Source organism: Triticum aestivum, chromosome 1D (assembly GCF_018294505.1).
Source record: "Triticum aestivum cultivar Chinese Spring chromosome 1D, IWGSC CS RefSeq v2.1, whole genome shotgun sequence".
NCBI lineage: Eukaryota > Viridiplantae > Streptophyta > Magnoliopsida > Poales > Poaceae > Triticum > Triticum aestivum.
In genome coordinates, this window is record NC_057796.1 from 300,023,469 (window position 1) to 300,048,278 (window position 24,810).

Sequence of the window (24,810 nt, forward strand, 5' to 3'; positions counted from 1 at the left end):
GAGATGATATGTCCGGTGTATCTAAGACTGAACCGTAAGCAGATTCGTGCGATGTCTAGATCGACGCATGTAAAAAACAATGCCATTGCATATTTAAATTGACGAGGGGGGCACCACTGTTTTAGCTTTCACCTCCTGGTGATTGGTCTGATGAACTCGGCCTCCAAGGGTTTGATGTGCAAGAAGAACGCTGCATAAGAACAAGATGTGTAGTTCTAGATGAAGTCGAGACATGTTGGAGACAACAAATAGAGAACAATATTCTTCTGGCGCCGTAGAAGTATGTATGGCAACCTCTTTATATGGAGATCTCTTATATGGACGCCTCCATGCGACCGGTGTTCCCCCGATTGCGCCGCCCCCGCGGCAGCCCATAGTCAAAATCGGAATGAAAATATATATGGAAGATAATATGTTCAGAGATGAAATATATGGAATGTAATCCTCCTCCAAAAGATTTAATCTGTGGGGCGACGCCGATTGATTTCTTTGTTAAATGGAAAGAACCGATTCGCTCCTTTGTCCAACATTAAATGTGTACCATGCACACGCCACTTATTTTTCAAGGTGCCAAACATGATCGGAGGAGAAATGTGTACCCTCCTGGATTGTAGCACACTTTATAAATTTTCGGAAACACTAACGCCCACACGTGTGGGCGTTAGCCAACTCACCCACACGCATCCATCATCGTCCAGCGCTTTTTGCACAAATCTTGGCATGAAAAGTCTTTTTTTCTGTGCCACGTAGGACAAGTTGTGTGTGTGGCGTGTGAGGAAGTTCGCCCGCACGTCGATTTTCTCTCCGCGGTCAACGGTTCGCCAGTCGGGGCGTACGATGGAACTGCTGTCGCGCCCGCACGCCGCGCACCACTTCTGTTCCCCATCTCCCACGATTGCCCATTTTCTCATTTGCCATGTTTTTTAGGGGGTACATGGCAACTGCCCTTTTTGTGATTGTAAGCAGATGACAACTCTCTTTTACCCGAAACATGTTATTGTTTGCCACGTCTGTTTTGTAGCGCTACATGGCAACTGTCTAGTGTTAGTAGGTGGCAACTCCTAAAGATACCACCGTCGCCCACATGCCCGTCTCCTCTCCCACACACCATAAGCTATCAGTTGCCATATGTTTTTGCAGGGTACATGGCAACTGCCCTAGCGTGCTTCTAAGCAGATGGCAACTCTCTTTTTACCCGAAACATGTTTTTTGCCATGTTTTTTAGCGCTACATGGCAACTGTCCAGTGTTAGTAGGTGGCAACTCCTAAAGTTTTTCAAATCATGGTAACTGTAGTAGACCAGACCATACATGACAACAGCTGTAGTTGCCCAAAAATGGCATCCGACACTTGACTTAAGATGGCAACTGCAGTTGAGCAACCATGGCAACTGTAGTTGTCCGACATGGCAACTATAGTTCAGCAACATGGCAACATGGCAACTGAAGAGGGTCCGGACCATGGCAATCGCATCGGGACACGTGGTTACTGACACGCGGGGCGTGTGGCTCGCAGGCGGGGAGGGGCGACGGCCGAGACGGGTCGTGCGGGCCGCGTGCTCGCTCGCCCGGACGTGCTCGTGTGGGGCGATCGCGCTGCACCGGGCGTGCGGGCTGTGGTTGCGCGCGCCCGGACGCGGTCGTACGGACGGGGTCGTCTCCGTGCCACACAGGGCGTGCGGCACAACCACCCGATACACCACACGTGTGGCAGTTATCGGCGTCCTAAATTTTTTGCACATGAAGAACCCGGACATTTATTTGTCTATTTTTCATGAAAACTGACATTGGGGAAATTGCTTTTTTCCATTCCGGTGTGCCTTTAATGTACCGTAAAATAACTTACAATTTTCAAGGCCATCTACTTATCTACTCTCCAGCAATCATCAATGATGATCATAAGCTAGTTGTTTGTTAGCAGTCAGCAGCCGAGGTCAGAACCTTGAGCAAAAGCTGGATCAGATGGGCTAGTCTATCTTTCAGAAGCTCGGCCTCTTGGATACATCACAATCAGTGGCTTTCTGGTAACCTGTGGCAGCCAGAGAGAAGCAAGATCAGTAAATCAGTGGCTTTCATGTGAAACGACATTGCGGAAGAGGAAACCTGGCACAGCAGAATCTCTGATGCAATACAAATGCGGTCAGGGCAAGTTATGCAAAAAAAAAAATGAACATCACAAAATGCAAGGTAGATCACACGAATTGGACTGGAATTTATATCGTGTGATTCCTTTGGGTGTTTTGATGGAGGCTTGTGTTTTCTATAGGACATGAAAAAACAGAGGTAAGGCCAAAGTGTTAAGGCACAACCTTATGGCAACAAGCACATACTCATGAATCATGAGGGATGAAGCCCTGAGAACAGGGCAAAAGTGATTTAGAACGAAACGTACCGCCATGGAAACTCAGAGGTATCTATTCCAGACCGATGCAATTGATCAACGTATTGCAGTGCTTCTCGGCACTCTTCCCTGTCATCAAAGAACTCCTTCTTATCGCCTTCCATCTGATAAGTATCATTCCCTTTTCCAGTGACAACCTGAAGGATGAACCAAAGCAATCAGGAATAAGGATTAAGATGGGCCAACAGGTGGAAGATGGTCAGCAGTATTAATGTAATACTCCCTCCGTCCCAAAATAACTGACTCAACTTTGTACTAACTTTACGGAGGGAGTAATGCTATCACCTAGAGGGTCAAGCCTTCTATCTCATAACATCAACGCAACTCCTTAGTTGTTCACTAGCACATTAAGTTCGCCGCAGATAGTAAAACATCAATCTACTTTCAAGCTTTCTAAGCATGTTCTACATTCTAATAGATCAGTGCATTTGGGGATTAGATCTTTGAAATCATTATAGCTGGAATCTGACAAGAACCAAGATCAGCTTCTGTAAACATTTTTACACAGGATCCTACGCAACATAGGATTATATGGTGACTATGGACAACAGCAAAGCTTTCCTTATAGTGAAGAAAATCATAGAAAACTTACAACAACATCGCCTTGCTCGCCCATTGCAACAGCAGCTCGCACCGCAACTCTTCTAATATCATGTAAGAAGAGTCTGTGACCATTTGGTAGGGGCGGGTAATAATCATTTGCACCATGCTTCAAGTATTCTTCCATGGTCCATCCTACACCAGACAACATATCGTCCAGGATATCCACTGCTCAGAATAGACAAAGAAATGTGTAAAACTTCAGCTCACTCATGTGTTTGATAACGTTAGGATCTCATAACCAAATATACTAAGAACCATACATGGATCTTCACTTGCTGGATTGTCGGATGTCAACATAACAACATCACTTTTCTCAGCGGCAATCTTCGTCATCATCGGCCTCTTCCCTCTTTCTTTCTCACCGCAACATCCAACAACTACAGAGAACAACATACCAGGAGGCTCAGTTTGAAATACCAAAACCGGAATAGAGAAAATATAGCAAAATGTACAGCAAATCAACAGTTTGAAACCAACATAACTTTGTGGAGGCAGTGTGTTAATGAGAACTATGAGAAAAAGTATCATACCAGTGACAATACGCCGTGGGCCTAGTTCCTTTACACTGTCAAGAAGCCTTGACAGAGCTTCCGGTGTCCTCGCATGGTCAATGATCACCCCAAAGGCTTGCTCCTCGTCAATTAGCTCACACCGGCCTGGGATTGCATCGACCTCTTCAATACCTTTCACTATGTCCTCCAATGGCGCACCCACTGCAACACCAACTGCCACAGTTGCAAGGATGTTGTAGATGTTGTCTCTTCCAAGCAGTCCAGAGGAAATTTCAAGGATTCCGTGCGGTGTCTGTACCAGAACCTCCGTCTCAAACAGGGAAAGCTGGTACTTGAGAGTGTGCACATCAGCCTTCTTGTTCTCAAATGAATATGTCACCACCGGGACACCATGCCCCCCTTGGGCGGCGAAGAATGGTGCGCTTGGATCATCGATGTTTACCACCTTACGGTGGCGCTCAGGGTCCACCATTCTGGAGAAAAGGGAGGCCATGCTGCTCATGTACCCCTCGTAAGTCATGACAGCCTCCAAATTGGCATGCCTAACATTGGTCAGCACAGCAATATCGTAATCTATCTCACTGTCCACACCTGATGGTAGCATCTCATCGGTGGTCGTCTCCAACACAACGGCTTCAGCGCCATTGTGCAACATCGTTGCCATCAGCTTCTGCACGGCCATTGAATCACCTGATGCAGCAGGTTGCGCATCCAGCTTGTTGCTGCCGAAGGCATAGGCTCCGAGAACGCCTACCATGCCAGTCCTGACACCCATGGCCTCGTACATTGCTTTGACGAGGTGGGACGTGGTGGTGACACCGTCTGTGCCCGTGATGCCTATAACGGCCATGTCCTTGGAGGGCCGTCGGTAGAGGCAGGCAGGGAGCACGCGGAGAGCGGCCGTGATGTCATCGACGATGACCAGTGCGCGACATGCCAGGGTGCCCTCGATGTCCACGTCCTGGTCGGCCACGACGGCAACGGCACCGCGCTTGTCAGCCTCGGTAAGCCCAGCAAGCCCGCTCTCTCCCACGCACACGAAGAGGTCCCCGGCCGCCACGAGGGTGGCGTCGCTCTGCACCCCCGAGAGCGCGACGTCCTGGTCGCCCGTCACCGCTACCGGGACCAGCTTGCTCTCGTCGAGGAGCTCGGCCAGCGTCATGCGGAAGGCGGGCTGCCGTATCCTGTCCCCCTCTAGGCCGAGCTCGTCCGCCACATCAAAGGCTTCGCCGTCTTCGTCGAGCGGCAAGCCCTCGTCGCCGTACTCCTCCTCGGCTTCCTCGTCCTCCTCGTCGGCCACGGACGCCACACTGAGGCCCTGCAGCCTCCGAATCTCGTCGAGGTCGATGGCCTCCTCGGGGGACAGCTCGTCGGCGGGGACGTCCACCTCGGGCGGCGGAGGCGGGGTCGGCTTAATGAGCCCGCGCCGCGTGAACTCCTCCCTCTTCTCGGCAATAGCGCGGTCGATCTCGTCGAAGAACTCGTCGTCGGGGTCATAGCTCCCGCCGGCGGGGGCCGGGGGAGGGGACGAGAAGAGCGGGTGGTCGGCGGTGACCTCCGGCTGGTCGGCCTGCTGCCGTTTGCGCGCTCGCTCCACGTGGCGCGCGAGCTGGTCGTACCGGTTGAGGCCGTGGGACGAGTCCTCGGCGGCCTCGGGGGGCTCGTCGTCCGCGGTGGGCGGCCGGAAGCGGCGACCCGCGGCGAGGCGGAGAGGGGCCCGGCGCGGGGGCTGGGGTGCTAGGGCTCGGGGCGGTGGGCGGGAGGTGGAGGGGAAGGGGAAGGGGAGGTGGAAGGCGAGGTGCGGCGCCGTGGCCATGGGAGACGAGACTGTGGGGGTTATCGTTGCTAACGACAGGAATGGTGGGAGGTTTAGGATTGGGGAAGACGGGGATGAGCCGATGAGGTGCGGTGTTGCTTCGGGCCGGATTGGTGGGCTGACTTTTGAATTTCCTCCGCCCGGCTGAGCAAATAAATGAACGAAGCTACTCCCTTCCATCACCTCAAAAAAAAAAAAAGCTACTCCCTTCCATTACTCAAAAAAATTGCAAGTTCTAAAAAAAACTCCAAGAATTGCCTCACAAAAATTTACTCAAACAATTGTCTCAAAAAAAACTACTCAAAGATTCGAGTATAATTTAACTCAAAAAGAAACTACTCCCCCATTCCACGCTCTTCAAAATCCAATTGTAACTACGTAGCGTGCTAAGAGTCAAGCATTAGTGTCCTTAGTCCAATAGTAGTATATATTTTTGTGACTCAAAAAGTATATCATTGAACAAATTTGACGGTATAATTTTTTATCAAATATAATGCATATTTGGTTAGTCTAATTTATAGTCAAAATTGAGGTGTGTGCATTGGAATGGAAGGAATACAAATTATGGGTTAGTCGAACCGGCTCTTGCTTCCTGGTACGAGTGAATTGCATGTTTTACCGCCTAATTTAGGGTCCTACAAACTTCCAGAGCTTCTTGTTTGAGGTACTGCAAAAATATGTTATCGGTGTACTAAAGTTTGGGCTCTTTAGCACCCCATACTCGTGCACGGCCAGTTGTAGCCACCCACGCGGCAAGGCCTGAAGGGTGCGATCAAAAACAAGATACAAGACAAAGAAAAACAGCCAAGTCAGAGAACAGAGGACGAGTTGGATCCCCGGCAAGGTCCTTGCCGGGGCGACTTACAGAGCACCAACCAGAGCACCACCCTTGTGGTTGAACAATGTTAAGGCCAGAATCCAAGGGCGGGCGCGTAGTGGCGTGCAGATCTTTATAAAGGCCAGAAGATGAGACGTCGGCGAGATCCCTGTCGAGGACGCCCACGAGGCCCCGGCAAGATCCCTGTCGAGGACGCCCACGAGGCCCCGACAAGATCCTTGTCGAGGACACTCACGAGGCCCCGGCAAGATCCTTGCCGGGGACATCAGCAAGACCGTGGCCAGACTCGGCTGCCCAGTCACCACTCCAGTGCGGGGGCTGACCTGCCAGCCTAGCAAGCACCTGCGTGGTGACATGCCGATCTTCGTGAAGACCCTGCCACCTCTCCAGCGCAGCAGCTGACCAGCCAACTTGGCACGGCATGCCTCTTCGGCATGGACGCGTGTCAAGACGGGGCGAGGCGGCAACGGACGGGACGGGCTCTCTTCCCATCCCCAATAAAGCTAGAGGGCACGTAAGCAGCGCATTTAATGCGTTTGTCCTTAGATGACCAAGATAAGCATGTGTACTGTAGCGGTTTACAGCTCCTGCATACACTGTAGTTACTTTACACCTCCTGTATGCCACTGTGGCAGCCCCTTGGTCATATAAAAGGAGGCCCACGGCGTACTGGAGGGGGATTCGGCTTTTTGGACCTCTCGGCCCAGCTTGCATGCGCAGCAACGAGCCGAAGCTCAAGAACACTCAATACACAATCAAGCAGGACTAGCGTTTTACGCATCTCTGCGGCCCGAACCTGGGTAAAGACCCATGGTGTTGATCACTACATCTGCTCTTTGCTTAGCCCTGTTCCCTGCCAAACCGTAGAAGGGATCCCCGTGGTCCCATAGGTGTCGTTTCCCCGACATCTTTGGAGCGCCAGGTAGAGGGACAGAGCTTTGAAAACCTGATCTAGCGATTAGCACGTCGTTTCATCAATCACCAGGGCTCCCAAGAAGAAGGGGATCACGACGATTAGTCCGTCTGGAGCCGTGCTGCCTATGGGCGGCGCGACGACCTCCAAGGCATCCCCGCCGGCGTCCACGCTGCGGTCCTCCCAGGTCGTGCGCGACAAGCAATGCCGCGACGTTGGTGACCCCGGACGCCGCCGCGGGAAGGGCCACAGCATCATTCCCGAGATGCACAAGGCCAGCAAGCACTAATGAGCAGCCAAGGCTCTGTATTCCTATTTTCTCTTCTTTCCTTTCCACAAAGGACAGAAGGTTCCCTTGCGCGCAAGTTTGCCGGGGGGAATGGAGAGTGTGGACGCCAACAGGTGACGCCAACAGCTTGCGAAGAAGAATACAGCAGCGAAAAGCTAAGTCACGAGACTTTGAGCAAAAAAAATTAATATCAGGTTTATTTTCCTCGAATGGTCTCGGTTCTTGTATAAGGAAAACCTGCACGCAAAGGAACCTCGTCGGATTTGGTTGCGCCCTTGCTCCATTTCGAGTCCGCTCAACGGCTCAAGTGACTGCACTAGAAACGGCAAGGTGCCTTGCCGGCAGCGGCACCCCCAGCAGGCTGCTAAGGATCCGTCCTCAAAGCGCTCGCGGCTAGGGTGCGCGCACCGGCAAGCCTTTCCCAGTAATGCGTAGGGTGTGTACCATGCAAAGGGGGATCAAACAAGGAAGATAGCATGCATTCAGTTCAAAACATAGCAAGTTATATTACATAAATAGTTGTCGCAGTTCTAACTTAAGTGGAATTGTTTCTGGGATACGGGTCAACGGTGGCAAGAAGAAGCAGGGCGCCTAGTCCCGGCGCTGGCCTTCCACCCTCTTGACGTCGTCAATCAGGTTGACGACGGGCGCGACAAGCTCCTCAAGCGCCATGCGGTCCGCACCCGCCGGCAAGCTGTCTTGGTTGAGGTCAATGCCGGGGTTCCTGTACGCCACCTTGGTGAGCACCTTGAGAAGGGCGCCCCGGCAAATCCTCCTGGACTCGTTGGCCAGGTGGGTTGCTCGGCGGTCATGGAGCAGCTGCAAGGCGTCAAGGACGACCTCGAAGAACATGGTCACCCTATCCCGCGGTCATGGGAGAACCTGATATTCGGCAGGCCCATGGTGGATAGCTACATGGTGAGCTTCTCCGAGACGTCGACGAGGCGCTCGGTCCAGATCTTCACGCTGCCCACGAAGTCGTTGTGCTCGGCGGCAGCGCTCTGGAGCAGTAGCCTCTCATCCTCGAGGCTCTTGGCCAGGGTCTTCTCGCGAGCCCTGCTGCCCGCAAGGGTCTCCTCCAGGGTGGACAGCTTCAGCTTCAGATCGGCAATGGAATCGTTGGCCCCGGAGAGCAGCTCGTTCTTTTCGGATAAGGAGACCTGCAAGCCCGCCAAGGTGTCGATGGTCTTGTACCTGTCACTCTTGATCGTCGCGACCTCCTTGCTGTGCTTCTCCAGCTCCGCCCCCAGCTCCTCCACCTTGCCGGCCAGCTCGCTCTTGGTGGCCTCTGCCGCTTCAGCAGCGTCGACGACCTCCTTCAGTTTGCCGGCGTGATCCAGGACCAGAGCGGCTGTCGAATTCGGGGTTCCGCAGACCCTTGAGAGGTTCGAACTCTGGGGTGCGCACGAAGGATTCTCTCTCCCCAGCCTGCCTACCCAACGATTCCACGACCTAGCTCGATGAACCCGAAGAACACGAGACACAGAGATTTATACTTGTCCGGGCCACCGCGTGGTGTAATACCCTACTCCAGTGTGGTGGTGGATTTCCTCGAGGGCTGAGGACGAACTAGTACAGTGGATGAACAGCCTCCGGAGGAGAGGTGTTCTTGAGCTCGACGAGCTGGTGAGTGTGAGGGTGGTCTGAATGATCCGTCCAAGATCAATTGCCTCCTATGGTGGTAGCTAGTCCTATTTATAGAGGCCCTGGTCCTCTTCCCAAATGTAGGCGGGAAGGGATCCCACAATGGCCAATTTTGAAGGGAGACAACTAGTACAAGCTATCCTGACAAAAGGTGGTCTTCGCCTGCCAAAGGCTCTGGTGGTGACGCTGCTGTGGGCTCCGTGATGACCTCCGTCTTGCCGTCCTGCTGGTCTTGGTCTCGTTGCACCGATAAGGAAATCTTTGCATGATGCCTCGGGACTCCTCGCCTGCGCTTGCCTCTTTAGCACCAAAGAGGAAACTGGCACACTGCGCCCGCTGGCGCCCGCCTGGCCTTGGTCGTCATGGCTCACGTCATGTGAACCTCGCGAGGTGCCCCTGCATAGATATCTCCGCTCCTCGGGAGCCAGCCTAGCGAGGCCGCCCCCAGGGAGGTCTTGAGTTGTTGCTGCCAAAGCTGGGCCGTACCGGGCCGTTGGTGGAGCCATGCCGTGGGCCGTAGGCAGGCAAGTCTGGGCACCCCCGTTCCCAGGACGCTGACAGTAGCCCCCGGGCCCAAGGCGCGCTCGGACTTGGCTTTGAGGCGAAGCCAAGGGGCAAGTGTGAAGCGCCGCAGGCCCCAACCGCCTGCGGCCTGATACTTCTCCAACGTATCTATAATTTTTTATTGTTCCATGCTATATTATATTCTGTTTTGGATGTTCAATGGGCTTTATTATACACTTTTATATTATTTTTGGGACTAAACTATTAACCGGAGGCCCAGCCCTAATTGCTTTTTTTTGCCAATTTTAGTGTTTCGAAGGAAAGGAATATCAAACGGAGTCCAAACGGAATGAAACCTTCGGGAACGTGATTTTCGGAACAAACGTGATCCAGAGGACTTGGAGTGGACGTCAAGCAATCAATGAGGAGGCCATGAGGCAGGGGGCGCGCCCTCCACCCTCGTGGGCCCCTCGTAGCTCCACCGACCTACTTCTTCCTCCTATATATACCTACGTACCCCCAAACCATCAGCAGAGGAGCCAAAGCCCTATTTCCACTGCCGCAACCTTCTGTACCCGTGAGATCCCATCTTGGGGCCTCTTCCGGCGCTCCGCTGGAGGGGGCATCGATCACGGAGGGCTTCTACATCAACACCATAGCCTCTCCGATGATGTGTGAGTAGTTTACCTCAGACCTTCGGGTCTATAGTTATTAGCTAGATGGCTTCTTCTCTCTCTTTGTATCTCAATACAAAGTTCTCCTCAATTCTCTTGGAGATCTATTTGATGTAACTCTTCTTTTTGCGGTGTGTTTGTCGAGATCCGATGAATTGTGGGTTTATGATCAAGATTATCTATGAACAATATTTGAATCTCCTCTGAATTCTTTTATGTATGATTGGTTATCTTTGCAAGTCTCTTCGAATTATCAGTTTGGTTTGGCCTACTAGATTGATCTTTCTTGCAATGGGAGAAGTGCTTAGCTTTGGGTTCAATCTTGCGGTGCTCGATCCCAGTGACAGTAGGGGAAACGACACGTATTGTATTGTTGCCATCGAGGATAAAAAGATGGGGTTTATATCATATTGCATGAGTTTATCCCTCTACATCATGTCATCTTGCTTAAAGCGTTACTCTGTTCTTATGAACTTAATACTCTAGATGCATGCTGGATAGCGGTCGATGTGTGGAGTAATAGTAGTAGATGCAGGCAGGAGTCGGTCTACTTGTCACGGATGTGATGCCTATATACATGATCATACCTAGATATTCTCATAACTATGCTCAATTCTATCAATTGCTCGACAGTAATTCATTTACCCACCGTAATACTTATGCTATCTTGAGAGAAGCCACTAGTGAAACCTATGGCCCCCGGGTCTATTTTCCACCATATTAATCTCCCGACAACTAGCTATTTCTATCTTTGTTTATTTTGCTTTATTTACTTTTAATCTTTACCATAAAAATACCAAAAATATTATCTTATCATCTCTATCAGATCTCACTCTCGTAAGTGACCGTGAAGGGATTGACAACCCCTTTATCGCGTTGGTTGCGAGGTTCTTATTTGTATGTGTAGGTGCGTGGGACTCGAGCATGGTCTCCTACTGGATTGATACCTTGGTTCTCAAAAACTGAGGGAAATACTTACGCTACTTTACTGCATCACTCTTTCCTCTTCAAGGGAAAACCAACGCAGTGCTCAAGAGGTAGCAAGAAGGATTTCTGGCACCGTTGCCGGGGAGTCTACGCACAAGTCAAGACATACCATGTACCCATCACAAACTCTTATCCCTCGCATTACATTATTTGCCATTTGCCTCTCATTTTCCTCTCCCCCACTTCACCCTTGCCGTTTTATTCGCCTTCTTTTGCCGTTCGCTTCTTTTTCGCTTGTATCGTCGTCATGGCTAGTCCTTTATCTACTCCGTTGTCTCCCGAGTTTGAAGTTCTTCACTTCAAACAAAGACAAGGAGAAAACTTAAAAGATGCTTGGTTTAGAATGATGGAATCTTATCGTAATTGTACCCTAGAGGTGAACTTTAGAATTTTGCTTCGCAATTTTTATGTTGGACTGAGTAAGTCTCATAGACAACTCTTGGATTGCGTTGCCAAAGGCAATTTTATTGAAATTGATCCCAGTATTGCGCATGAAAATATAGAAGGTATCGTGGGAACACTACCTCAAAAAGGGGGGCCTCATCATACTCAGGAAGAAACACAAGTTTTTGAGAAAATTTGCGAAGTAACAAAGATTTTACAAAAATCTCTTGAACCTCTTAAGAGTGTTAGCGGAAATCTCCACCGCATGAATATGTTGATTACCCTTTGCAATAAGCGGTTGGATTCTTTAGATCTCAAAATTTCCGAATATGAAGGGAAACGTAAAGAATCTCCCGGATTCGAGCATAACTCCGCTAAAAAATTAAAGACCCAAGATGACAATACTTAGATCTATCCTTGCTTTTATGCCTAGCTAGGGGCGTTAAACGATAGCGCTTGTTGGGAGGCAATCCAATTTTATTTTTGTTTTTTGCTTTTTGCTCCTGTTTAGGAATAATTTTTTGATCTAGCCTCTGGTTATATTTGTTTGTGTGTTTTAATTAGTGTTTGTGCCAAGTTAAACCTATAGGATCTTCTTGGATGATAGTTATTTGATCTTGCTGAAAATTCCAGAAACTTTCTGTTCACGAAAACAATTGTTTAAAATCACCAGAACGTGATAAATACTGATTCCAATTGCAGAAGATCAATAAACAAATTATTTAGGTCGTCCTATTTTGGTAGATTTTTCTGAGTTCCAGAAGTTTGCGTTAGTTACAGATTACTACAGGCTGTTCTGTTTTTAACAGATTCTGTTTTTCGCGTGTTGTTTGCTTATTTTGATGAGTCTATGGCTAGTAAAAGAGTTTATAAACCATAGAGAAGTTGGAATACAGTAGGTTTAACACCAATATAAATAAATAATGAGTTCAATACAGTACCTTGAAGTGGTGTTTTATTTTTCTTTCGCTAACGGAGCTCATGAGATTTTCTGTTGAGTTTTGTGTTGTGAAGTTTTCAAGTTTTGGGTAAAGATTTGATGGATTATGGAACAAGGAGTGGCAAGATCCTAAGCTTGGGGATGCCCAAGGCACCCCAAGGTAAATTCAAGGACACCAAAAAGCCAAAGCTTCGGGATGCCCCGGAAGGCATCCCCTCTTTCGTCTTCGTCCATCGGTAACTTTACTTGGAGCTATATTTTTATTCACCACATGATATGTGTTTTGCTTGGATCGTCTTGTATGATTTGAGTCTTTAATTTTAGTTTACCACAATCATCCTCTCTGAATACACTTTTGAGAGAGACACACATGATTCGGAATTTATTAGAATACTCTATGTGCTTCACTTATATCTTTTGAGCTATATAGTTTTTGTTCTAGTGCCTCACTTATATCTTTTAGAGCACGGTGGTGGTTTTGTTTTATAGAAACTATTGTTCTCTCATGCTTCACTTATATTATTTTGAGAGTCCTACAAAACATCATGGTAATTTTCTTAAATTGAGAAATTAGTCCTAATATGATAGGCATCCAAGATTAGTAAAAACTTTCTTATAAGTGCGTTGAATACTAAGAGAAGTTTGATGCTTGATGATTGTTTTGAGATATGGAGGTAGTGATATTAAAGTTGTGCTAGTTGAGTAGTTTCGAATTTGAGAAATACTTGTGTTGAAGTTTGCAAGTCCCGTAGCATGCACGTATGGTAAACGTTGTGTAACAAATTTGAAACATGAGGTGTTCTTTGATTGTCCTCCTTATGAGTGGTGGTCGGGGACGAGCGATGGTCTTTTCCTACCAATCTATCCCCCTAGGAGCATGCGCGTAATGCTTGTTTTTTGATGACTTGTAGATTTTTGCAATAAGTATGTGAGTTCTTTATGACTAATGTTGAGTCCATGGATTATACGCACTCTCACCCTTCCATCATTGCTAGCCTCTTCTGTACCGTGCATTGCCCTTTCTCACCCTGAGAGTTGGTGCAAACTTCACCGGTGCATCCAAACCCCATGATATGATACGCTCTATCACACATAAACCTCCTTATATCTTCCTCAAAACAGCCACCATACCTACCTATTATGGCATTTCCATAGCCATTCCGAGATATATTGCCATGCAACTTTCCAGCGTTTCGTTTATCATGACACGTTTCATCATTGTCATATTGCCTTGCATGATCATGTAGTTGACATCGTATTTGTGGCAAAGCCACCATGCATATTATCATACATGTCACTCTTGATTCATTGCCCATCCTGGTACACCGCCGGAGGCATTCATATAGAGTCATACTTTGTTCTAGTATCGAGTTGTAATCATTGAGTTGTAAATAAATAGAAGTGTGATGATCATCATTCATAGAGCATTGTCCCAAAAAAAGAGAAAGGCCAAAAAAAGAAAGAAAGGCCCAAAAAAAGAGAAAAGAAAATAAAGAAGGGACAATGCTACTATCCTCTTTTCCACACTTGTGCTTCAAAGTAGCACGATGATTTTTATGATAGAGAGTCTCTTGTTTTGTCACTTTCATATACTAGTGGGAATTTTTCATTATAGAACTTGGCTTGTATATTCCAACAATGGGCTTCCTCAAATGCCCTAGGTCTTTGTGAGCAAGCAAGTTGGATGCACACCCACTTAGTTTCTTTTGTTGAGCTTTCATACATTCATAGCTCTAGTGCATCCGTTGCATGGCAATCCCTACTCCTTGCATTGACATCAATCGATGGGCATCTCCCTAGCTCGTTGATTAGCCGCATCAATGTGAGACTTTCTCCTTTTTTGTCTTCTCCACATAACCCCCATCATCATATTCTATTCCACCCATAGTGCTCTATCTATGGCTCATGCTCATATATTTTGTGAAAGTTGAAAAAAGTTTGAGATTACTAAAGTATGAAACAATTGCTTGGCTTGTCATCGGGGTTGTGCATGATGAGAGCATTCTTGTGTTATGAAAATGGAGCATGACCAAACTATATGATTTTGTAGGGATGAACTTTCTTTGGCCATGTTATTTTGAGAAGACATAATTGCTTAGTTAGTATGCTTGAAGTATTATTACTTTTATGTCAATATTAAACTTTTATCTTGAATCTTTCGGATCTAAATATTCATACCACAAATAAGAGAATTACATTGAAAATTATGCTAAGTAGCATTCTACATAAAAAAATTCTGTTTTTATAATTTACCTACTCGAGGACGAGCAGGAATTAAGCTTGGGGATGCTTGATACGTCTCCAACGTATCTATAATTTTTTATTGTTCCATGCTATATTATATTCTGTTTTGGATGTTTAATGGGCTTTATTATACACTTTTATATTATTTTTGGGACTAACCTATTAACCGGAGGCCCAGCCCAAATTGCTGTTTTTTTTTGCCTATTTCAGTGTTTTGAAGGAAAGGAATATCAAACGGAGTCCAAACGGAATGAAACCTTCAGGAACGTGATTTTTGGAACAAACGTGATCTAGAGGACTTGGAGTGGACGTCAAGCAATCAACGAGGAGGCCACGAGGCAGGGGGCACGCCTACCCCCCTGGGCGCGCCCTCCACCCTCGTGGGCCCCTCGTAGCTCCACCGACCTACTTCTTCCTCCTATATATACCTACGTACCCCCAAACCATCAGCAGAGGAGCCAAAACCCTATTTCCACCGCCGCAACCTTTTGTACCCGTGAGATCCCATCTTGGGGCCTTTTCTGGCGCTCCGCCGGAGGGGGCATCGATCACGGAGGGCTTCTACATCAACACCATAGCCTCTCCGATGATGTGTGAGTAGTTTACCTCAGACCTTCGGGTCCATAGTTATTAGCTAGATGGCTTCTTCTCTCTCTTTGGATCTCAATACAAAGTTCTCCTCGATTCTCTTGAAGATCTATTTGATGTGACTCTTCTTTTTGCGGTGTGTTTGTCGAGATCCGATGAATTGTGGGTTTATGATCAAGATTATCTATGAAGAATATTTGAATCTCCTCTGAATTATTTTGTGTATGATTGGTTATCTTTGCAAGTCTCTTCGAATTATCAGTTTGGTTTGGCCTACTAGATTGATCTTTCTTGCAATGGGAGAAGTGCTTAGCTTTGGGTTCAATCCTGCGGTGCTCGATCCCAGTGACAATAGGGGAAACGACACGTATTGTATTGTTGCCATCGAAGATAAAAAGATGGGGTTTATATCATATTGCATGAGTTTATCCCTCTACATCATGTCATCTTGCTTAAAGCGTTACTCTGTTCTTATGAACTTAATACTCTAGATGCATGCTGGATAGCGGTCGATGTGTGGAGTAATAGTAGTAGATGCAGGCAGGAGTCGGTCTACTTGTCACGGACGTGATGCCTATATACATGATCATACCTAGATATTCTCATAACTATGCTCAATTCTATCAATTGCTCGATGGTAATTCGTTTACCCACCGTAATACTTATGCTATCTTGAGAGAAGCCACTAGTGAAACCTATGGCCCCCGGGTCTATTTTCCATCATATTAATCTCTCGAGAACTAGCTATTTTTATCTTTGTTTATTTTGCTTTCTTTACTTTTACTCTTTACCATAAAAATACAAAAAATATTATCTTATCATCTCTATCAGATCTCACTCTCGTAAGTGACCGTGAAGGGATTGACAACCCCTTTATCGCGTTGGTTGCGAGGTTCTTATTTGTTTGTGTAGGTGCGTGGGACTCGAGCGTGGTCTCCTACTGGATTGATACCTTGGTTCTCAAAAACTGAGGGAAATACTTACGCTACTTTACTGCATCACCCTTTCCTCTTCAAGGGAAAACCAACGCAGTGCTCAAGAGGTAGCACGGCCTTGATTGACGCATGGCGATTGATGGGACGTGGGCGCCTCCGCTTCCCCGCGCTGCCTCGGCAACCGTCCTCGACTTGACGAGACCCTGCTACATGCAGAAGAAAGTCATCTTTGCGTGCGATCATGGAGGTCGACGGTTAGCCTCCTTCTGGCTATAAATGAGGGGAGGGGCGGAGCCCCCGCTGCTTATCTCCTCCTTCTCGCTGCCCGCTCCTTCTTCTTCCTCCTTGCTTCGCCGTATTGCCGCGACACCCATGGCGCCGATAAGGAGATTCTCCGCTGCTGAGAAGGGCAAGGCTCCCCGCAAGGAGCAAGGGCTGCTTCCGCCGAAGAAGAGGCTTGGCAGCTCCTGCGACACCGACGTGAGGCTAGAGGTGACGAGGCCTTGGTATGAGCGGCCTCCTCCTGGCTACCCACTGCCCTTGTACGCCCAAGCGCGAGGCTCCGGAGGAGGAGGCAGCGCCCCGCGCCGCTCATGCCATGGTCATGGCGGCCATGCCGAGGTTGCAAGAGCTGCCGACCCACAAACTCATGCTGAGGGCTCCTCGCGCGAGTTCGTGGTATGGGCGGCGATGCCGCCGCGCACGTGGATCAAGCTTCCGTGGTTCTTCGCCGAAGAGATGCCGCCGAGAGGGCCGCTCGAGCTGTGGATGTAGCACGCCGAGTGCAGCACTCTGGCCTCGAGGGCAGAGGTCGAGGTCATCTCCCCGGGTAAGATCTTCATGACCCGTGGATGGGGCGAGGTTGCCCGAGCTTGCCGCCCGGAGGGAGCCCTCGCCATCCACTTCGAGTACGACGGCGCCTCCATGTTGTCCTTCAAGGTCTTCGATGAGGAAGGCCGCCGCCTGGAGTGCTGCTCTGGAGGGGGCCGCCAGGGTGGTGCAGCAGCAGGCGCTGAGCCCGCCCTCGGTCCTGCCGAAAGCTCCTCCAGCAGTGGTGACGGCTCCTAGGAGTCCAGCGACTCTTCTGAGCTTGACGAGACTTCGGAGACGAGCGATGACAGCTACGTGATCCCGAGCTCTCGCCGTGCCCGGAGTGCAGCAATGGCATCTGCTCGTCGTCGGCGATGATCTAGATGGGGTTAGCGTCCGCCCCTCATGGCCCACTATTGATGGCGTCGGCGGCGACGTCTGTAGATATGACTCCTGGGAGCCTTCTGCTTTTGTTCCCTGCGAGGAATCGAGATGAACCCCGTGGGTGTGTGTAAAGAATCTGTAGTGCTTTTGCGCCGATATTATTCCCATTACGATGTTCGCGGTTGCGTGTCTTGCTTTGGCATTGTCCCCATTTTCGTCCTCGCGGTAGCTTAGCGCTCTACGCCGACAGGTCCCAGTCCCCAGGCAGGCTTCTGCCGTCGCTGGTATGCCAGGTCGCGATGCCGTGGTCAAGGCTAGGAGGTGAGCGGCCCAAGGTCCGGTAAGAGCTCCTGAGGCGCGATGCTCAAGAGGTCCCCTTTAGCATGCAAGTAGCTCCTTGAAGGCAGAAAAGGAAGGCGGCATTGCCGGAGCTAGGCTGCAAAAGCCAAAAATCCTGAGTCGCAGCGCTGGGCTAACTTGACTACGCAACTTATCTTAGCGGGCCTGAGGCGATTCCTTGTGCAGTGTCCGACTTGCGTGTCAACGGCGGTGGTACGGCTAGGTTAGGCCCGCGCCAGCTTCTCCTCCTTCCATGCTCTTCCTAGTGCTTTGTGTCCTCGGGTCCCGACCCTCGAGCGAAGCTCAGCCGCCGCTGGTATGCCAGGTCGCGATGCCGTGGTCAAGGCCAGGGGGTGAGAGCTGGAGAGTCAGTAAGAGCTCCTGAGGCGCGGTGCTCAGGAGCCCCCCTTTAACGCGCAAGAGAATTGCATGAGAAAAGGAAGGAGCTGGTGGGGCCACCCGTAATTAGGCTCCGGAGGTTCCTGTAGGTTAGTTCGAGAGGGGAATATAGCTTGTGATCACGTTTGTTGTCCTGCCGCTGATCGTTCCGCAAGAAGATGCAGGCACTGAGGATCTGGTGAGGTGACGTGCGCGGGGCGGGCCGCAAGCCAGAGCTCGATTTTTCAGGTTTATCGGCGTTGCAGGGATGGACCCGAGCACAAGCGCCGTGCCAGCATGTGTAGTCCTCGTTGCAGGATGAATAAAAGGTCAGTCAGCAACATGGGATGCCGCGAAGGGTAATCAGGCAGGTATAAATTACTTCAAGGGGGCAAGTAATGCTAGTTCAGATAGATGCTAGAACGATACATGCCACAGGGACGGACCCATGCGGCCTGGGGATGATGCAGCCCGAGGGGCGCCCCCAACAGAGTAAGTTAAAGATGCAAAAGGATACACGTCGCAGGGACAGGCCCGTGCGACCTGGGGATGATGCAGCCTGAGGGGCGCCCCCAGCTGAATGAACCAGAAAATGTCACCTGGCACCATTGCTGAAGAGGTGTTGAAGTAGCTGAAGACGCGTGCTGAAGAAGTAGCTCCTCACGAGTCGCCAGGGTCCTGAGCCTCAGGAGGCTCTGGGGGGCCGGGAGGCTCGTGAAGGGCCGTCGCCATCTCCGCCAGGACCGCCTGGTGTCTGGCTTCCTGGGCCGCCAGGATGCTCCGCAGGCGGTGCTGGAAGGTGACAGCTGCGTTCGGCAAGCCGAAAGGCATGCGAACGTAGCTATGAGGTGGGTCTTCACACCGGCCGGCGCGCGATGGCCATAAGCGCTCCTGAGATGCGGCCCTGTTGAGCCCTGGATTGTCAACGCAGACGCGCAGCTCGTCGTCCGCTCTAGGACAAGGAGCTGCGCCAGGTGGTGGGCGGCGGTTGCCGCGCACGGCTCTTGCCTCTTGAAGCTCCTTGGTGACCTTGGTGATGAACTCCTGAGCACCAGGCACCTCGTGCCTTGTGCCCTGTTGAGGGAAGCGTGCGGCGAAGCATGCCTCCACATGGTTGCCGATCGCCTCCCTCATGACGTTGGCTAGGTCTGAGGCCCTATAGAAGAGAGCCCCCGAGCCCAGCCTGAGGAGGGCGCTGGGCACGCCTTCCTATGCGAGGGAGGGAGGCGCCCCATCTGCGAGCGCAGGTCCTGAGGTGGTGCTGCTGGAGACACCGCTTTCTTAAGGCCCTTGGTGGAGCAGCTGCTTTTTCTTCTTGGGGACGGCCTCAGGAGGGTAGATGGCACCTTCGTTGTCTGGGTCCTCGACCGCCGCAGCCTGGTAGGCGCGCTCGAGAGAGCACACCGCGTCCTTTTCTTCGCAGGCGATCGTGATGACGCCGCCGCTCCCTGGCATCTTGAGGATGTTGCAACCATGACGAGTCACTGCCATGAACTTGGCCAGGGCTGGATACCCGAGGATGGCGTTGTATGGAAGGCGAATGTGGGCGACGTCGAAGTCAATGAGCTCAGTGCGGTAGTTGTCGTGCTTGCCAAAGGTGACAGGGAGGCGGATCTGCCCTATCGGGGTGGTGGAGCCGTCGGTCATTCCTGAGAAGGGCTTGGTCGGCTGCAGCTGATCATATGGCACTTGGAGGCGGTCAAACGTATCAATGGAGAGAATGTTGAGCCCTGCACTGCCATCGATGAGGGTCTTGGTGACAAGGACATTGCTGATGATGGGCGAGTAGAGCATCGGGAGGGCACCGGCAGTTGCCGCGCACTTGAGCTGGTCTGACGAGCTGAAGGTGATGGTGCACTTGGACCACCGGAGTGGGCGCGTGGCCTTGAGCCTGGGGAGAGCCATGTTTACCTCACGCGCGAACTGCTTGAAGATGCGCTGGGAGGCTGGGGCCTGAGCGCCTCCCAAGATGCAGGCGATGGCACGCGGCTCCTGGAAGCCCCCATCCCCCTTGTCCTGATGATGATTGTCGTTCCTCCTTGGCGGTGGCGGCAGTGGAGGGAGGCCAGCCTTGCCCTGAGGACGGCCCTCCCGAGGCTGGTCCTGCCAGCGGTCCTCACGAGGCTGGTTGCGCCACTCCTGGCGGGGGCCGCGGTCGTCCCAGCATCCTCCACTTCGTCCTCCTCCTCGGCCGTAGCCCCGGTCGTTGCGCTTGGGGCGTCGACCGAAGCGCCCATCACGGATGGCCCTGAGCTCCTGACATTCGTTGGTGTTGTGGTTGTGCACGTTGTAGAAGGCGCAGAATGGACGGCTGCCCTTGGACGACTCCGGGCGGCCGCGGCCGCGCTTCATCTCTGGCCAGCACAGCCGCTCCCTTGTGCTTCACATCCTTGGCCTTGACCTTCTTGTCTTCTGGGTCGGCAGCTGGAAGCTCGAGGAGGGAAATGCGCCCTTCCTCAGCTCTCGCGCACTTGGTCGCCATGTTGAACATCTCCAGAGCCGTGCATAGGTCCTCGTGGATGGCGAGCTCCTCCTTCATCTTGACGTCGCGGACGCCATCAGAGAACACGGAGATGATGGCCTCGTTCGTCACCTTGGGGATCTTGAGGCGGACGCTGTTGAAGCACTGGATGTACTTTTGCAGGGTTTCCCCTGGCTGTTGTTTGATGCGCCGCATGTCACCTGCGGCCGGCGGGCGGTCGCGAGTGCCCTGGAAGTTGGCGATGAAACGCTCGCACATCTCACCCCAGGAGGAGATCGATCACACGGGTAAGTTCAGGAGCCACGAGCGCGCGCCATCTTTGAGGGCCATGGCAAACCAGTTCTCCATGACTTTCTCGTCGCTGCTGGCCGCCTCGATGCTTAGCTCGTAGAGCTGCAGGAACTCAACGGGGGCGGGGGTGCCGTCGTAGCGTGGAGGCAGGTCGGGCTTGAACTTCCCAGGCCAGACGACACTGCGTAGCTCAGGAGCGAAGGCACGGCAGCCTGTTGTAGCCACTAGAGCCTGCTGTGGCGGCGGAGCCTGGTCTTGGTACCCACGCGCCGCCACAGCGGGCGGCGCGCGGTCTTGACATGGCGGTGCTGGGAGTGCAGGAGCGCCTTCTTGCGGCCGAGGGACATCCTGGTAGCTTCCTTCTTCACACGCAGGCACCCTGTGCGGTGGGTCGCGCCGCGGGGCTGCGCGTCTTGGTGTGAGGGCGACGTCTTGACGCGGAGGTGGTGGAGGCGCTCCGTGGGCCACGTCGCCCGCAGCGGGAGGCGGACGAGGCAGCGAGAGGGATGGTGCAGAAGAGCCCCCAGCGGCGCTGATGAGCTCGGCGATGCGATCTAGCCAGTCCTCGTAGAGGTCGTCGACTGGGTGGTAGCGCATGAGCTCACGCGCCATGAGCAGCGCAGCGTGCGTGTCCGCGGGCCCGCGACGGGCGTGGGATGACGAACCAGCCGGAGTCAGCGATGGGGTGGCGGTGCGTCCGTCCCGCCGTATGGAGGGGTGCAGCGATGAAGCCTGCTGCTTGTTCCCCGCCGGGCCAGTGGCGGCGTTGGCAGTAGGCAACGGAGAGCGACGGGGAGGCCCGCCGACGGGCGCTGATACGTCTCTAATGTATCTATAATTTTTTATTGTTCCATGCTATTATATTATCTGTTTTGGATGTTTAATGGGCTTTAATATGCTCTTTTATATTATTTTTAGGACTAACCTATTAACTGGAGGCCCAATGCCAGTTTCTATTTTTTTGCCTATTTTAGAGTTTTGCAGAAAAGGAATACCAAACGGAGTCCAAACGGAATGAAACCTTCATGAGGATCTTTCTTGGATCGAAAGCAATCCAGAAGACTTGGAGTTGAAGTCTGGAACTCCACGAGGAGGCCACGAGGCAGGAGGGCGCGCCCAGGGGGGTAGGCGCGCCCCCCACCCTCGTGGGCCCCTCGCAGCTCCACCGACGCAATTCTTTCAGCTATATATACTCTTATACCCTAGAAACATCAAGGAGAGCCACGAAACCACTTTTCCACCACCGCAACCTTCTGTACCCGTGAGATCCCATCTTGGGGCCTTTTCCGGCGATCCGCCGGAGGGGGAATCGATCACGGAGGGCTTCTACATCAACACCATTGCCTCTCCGATGAAGCGTGAGTATTTTACCACAGACCTTCAGGTCCATAGTTATTAGCTAGATGGCTTCTTCTCTCTCTTTGATTCTCAATACAAAGTTCTCCTCGTTGTTCTTGGAGATCTATTCGATGTAATACTCTTTTGCGGTGTGTTTGCCGAGATCCGATGAATTGTGGCTTTATGAACAAGATTATCTATGAATATTATTTGGTTCTTCTCTGAATTCTTATATGCATGATTTGATATCTTTGCAAGTCTCCTCGAATTATTGGTTTAGTTTGGCCTACTAGATTGATCTTTCTTTCAATGGGAGAAGTGCTTAGCTTTGGGTTCAATCTTGCGGTGTCCTTTCCAAGTGACAGTAGGGGCAGCAAGGCATGTATTGTATTATTGCCATCGAGGATAAAAAGATGGGGTTTATATCATATTGCTTGAGTTTATCCCTCTACATCATGTCATCTTGCTTAATGCGTTACTCCGTTCTTACGAACTTAATACTCTGGATGCATGCTGGATAGCGGTCGATGTGTGGAGTAATAGTAGTAGATGCAGAATCGTTTCGGTCTACTTGACATGGACGTGATGCCTATATTCATGATCATTGCCTTAGATATCTTCATAACTATGCGCTTTTCTATCAATTGCTCGGCAGTAATTTGTTCACCCACCGTAATACATGCTACCTTGAGAGAGCCACTAGTGAAACCTATGGCCCCGGGTCTCTTTCCTATTATATTACATCTCTTTTATTTACATGCATCTCGTTTACTATTTTGTAATCTTTACTTTCCAATCTATACAACAAAAATACCAAAAATATTTACTTTACTATCTCTATTAGATCTCACTTTTGCGAGTGACCGTGAAGGGATTTACAACCCCTTTATCGCGTTGGTTACAAGGTCTTGATTGTTTGTGCAGGTACTAGGTGACTTGTGCGTTATCTCCTACTGGATTGATACCTTGGTTCTCAAAACTGAGGGAAATACTTACGCTAGTTTGCTGCATCACCCTTTCCTCTTCAAGGGAAAACCAACGCATGCTCAAGAGGTAGAAGGCGCCGTCTGGGCGACGCGAGCATTGAGAGCGGCCTGGCGCTTAGCGCGGGCTCGAAGAGCATCAGCCATGGAATTGGTGGAGCGTGGATCGACGGAGGAAAAGCTTCGGCGCACCCCTACCTGTTGCGCCAAATGTCGGATTCGGGGTTCCGCAGACCCTTGAGAGGTTCGAACTCTGGGGTGCGCACGAAGGATTCTCTCTCCCCAGCCTGCCTAACCAACGATTCCACGACCTAGCTTGATGAACCCGAAGAACACGAGACACAGAGATTTATAATGGTTCGGGCCCCTGCGTGGTGTAATACCCTACTCCAGTGTGGTGGTGGATTGCCTCGAGGGCTGAGGACGAACTAGTATAGTGGATGAATAGCCTCCGGAGGAGAGTTGTTCTTGAGCTCGATGAGCTGGTGAGTGTGAGGGTGAGGGTGGTCTGAATGATCCATCCAAGATCAGTTGCCTCCTATGGTGGTGGCTAGTCCTATTTATAGAGGCCCTGGTCCTCTTCCCAAATGTAGGCGGGAAGGGATCCCACAACGGCCAATTTTGAAGGGGGACAACTAGTACAAGCTATCCTGACATAAGGTGGTCTTCGCCTGCCAAAGGCTCTGGTGGTGACGCTTGTCGGGGGGATGAGCCCCGGGCAGCCAATGGAACCCGGATCCTTTTCAAAAACAACGGGGCCAACATCGCTCCTCAAGCCGGCTCGCGCTTGGCCGGGTCGCTCAACCCGGCCAAGCCCCTCGACCCGGCCTAATCCTCGACCTGGTCGGACTCCTCAACTCGGCCCCGACAGCCAGCTCAAGACAGCCGAGCCCGGCGCACCAAGACTTGTCCAACAAGCCAGCTCCTCCCTTGGCATGTTCTCCAACCCGGCCAAGGGTCAGCGGCTGTCCCATCCCAGCCGTACGATGGGACGAGTCTCCACCAACTGATGACCAAAGCAACGGTGCCCCGCCCATGCCTCTGGTCAGCCGGGCGTGGCAACAATGCCCCCACCTACCCGCTGACCAGAGCTGGCGTGGCCACGGAGCAATCGTCATCACCCATGACGCCAGCAAGAGGCGACCTGACGGAGCGCCACTGTAGCCGACTCGACCCGGCCGCTCCCTGATGATCGACAAGACGGCGCACAGTGCCCCCCGTACCTGACGGGTCCCGCGCCCGGGGAACCTGGCGAGGCTTGGTACCTGGCGGGCCCCAGCACCGGTTTCCTGGACACTGACGACCCGGCCCTACGGCCTTGTAACGTTACCATTGTACCCCTGGGGGTTGATTTATAAAACCCCCAGGAGCCCTCATGCATACGGGAGACTCTTTCACTCATCCACTCACTCACACACCTAGCAAGCAACACCCGAGGAGAGGGAGCTGCCTGAGCCTTGGCCAGCCTCTCTTCTTCCTCCATATAGCTCTAGGAGCAACCTTGTACCGATACATATCAACTACACTCGGCAGG

At 51.3% G+C, this 24,810-nt stretch overlaps 1 protein-coding gene across 1 annotated transcript; it reads right to left on the minus strand.

The window, feature by feature from the left end:
- Positions 1 to 1,786: 1,786 nt before the first annotated feature.
- LOC123181597 (UDP-N-acetylmuramoyl-L-alanyl-D-glutamate--2,6-diaminopimelate ligase MurE homolog, chloroplastic) lies at positions 1,787 to 5,439 on the minus strand. Its single transcript, XM_044593901.1, has 5 exons — positions 3,534 to 5,439; positions 3,264 to 3,380; positions 2,993 to 3,168; positions 2,392 to 2,537; positions 1,787 to 2,028 (listed from the first exon to the last, which is right to left on the minus strand). The coding sequence occupies exons 1-5, from the start codon at positions 5,329 to 5,331 to the stop codon at positions 2,010 to 2,012; spliced, it is 2,256 nt and encodes a 751-aa protein (XP_044449836.1). The 5' UTR covers positions 5,332 to 5,439; the 3' UTR covers positions 1,787 to 2,009.
- Positions 5,440 to 24,810: the final 19,371 nt, after the last annotated feature.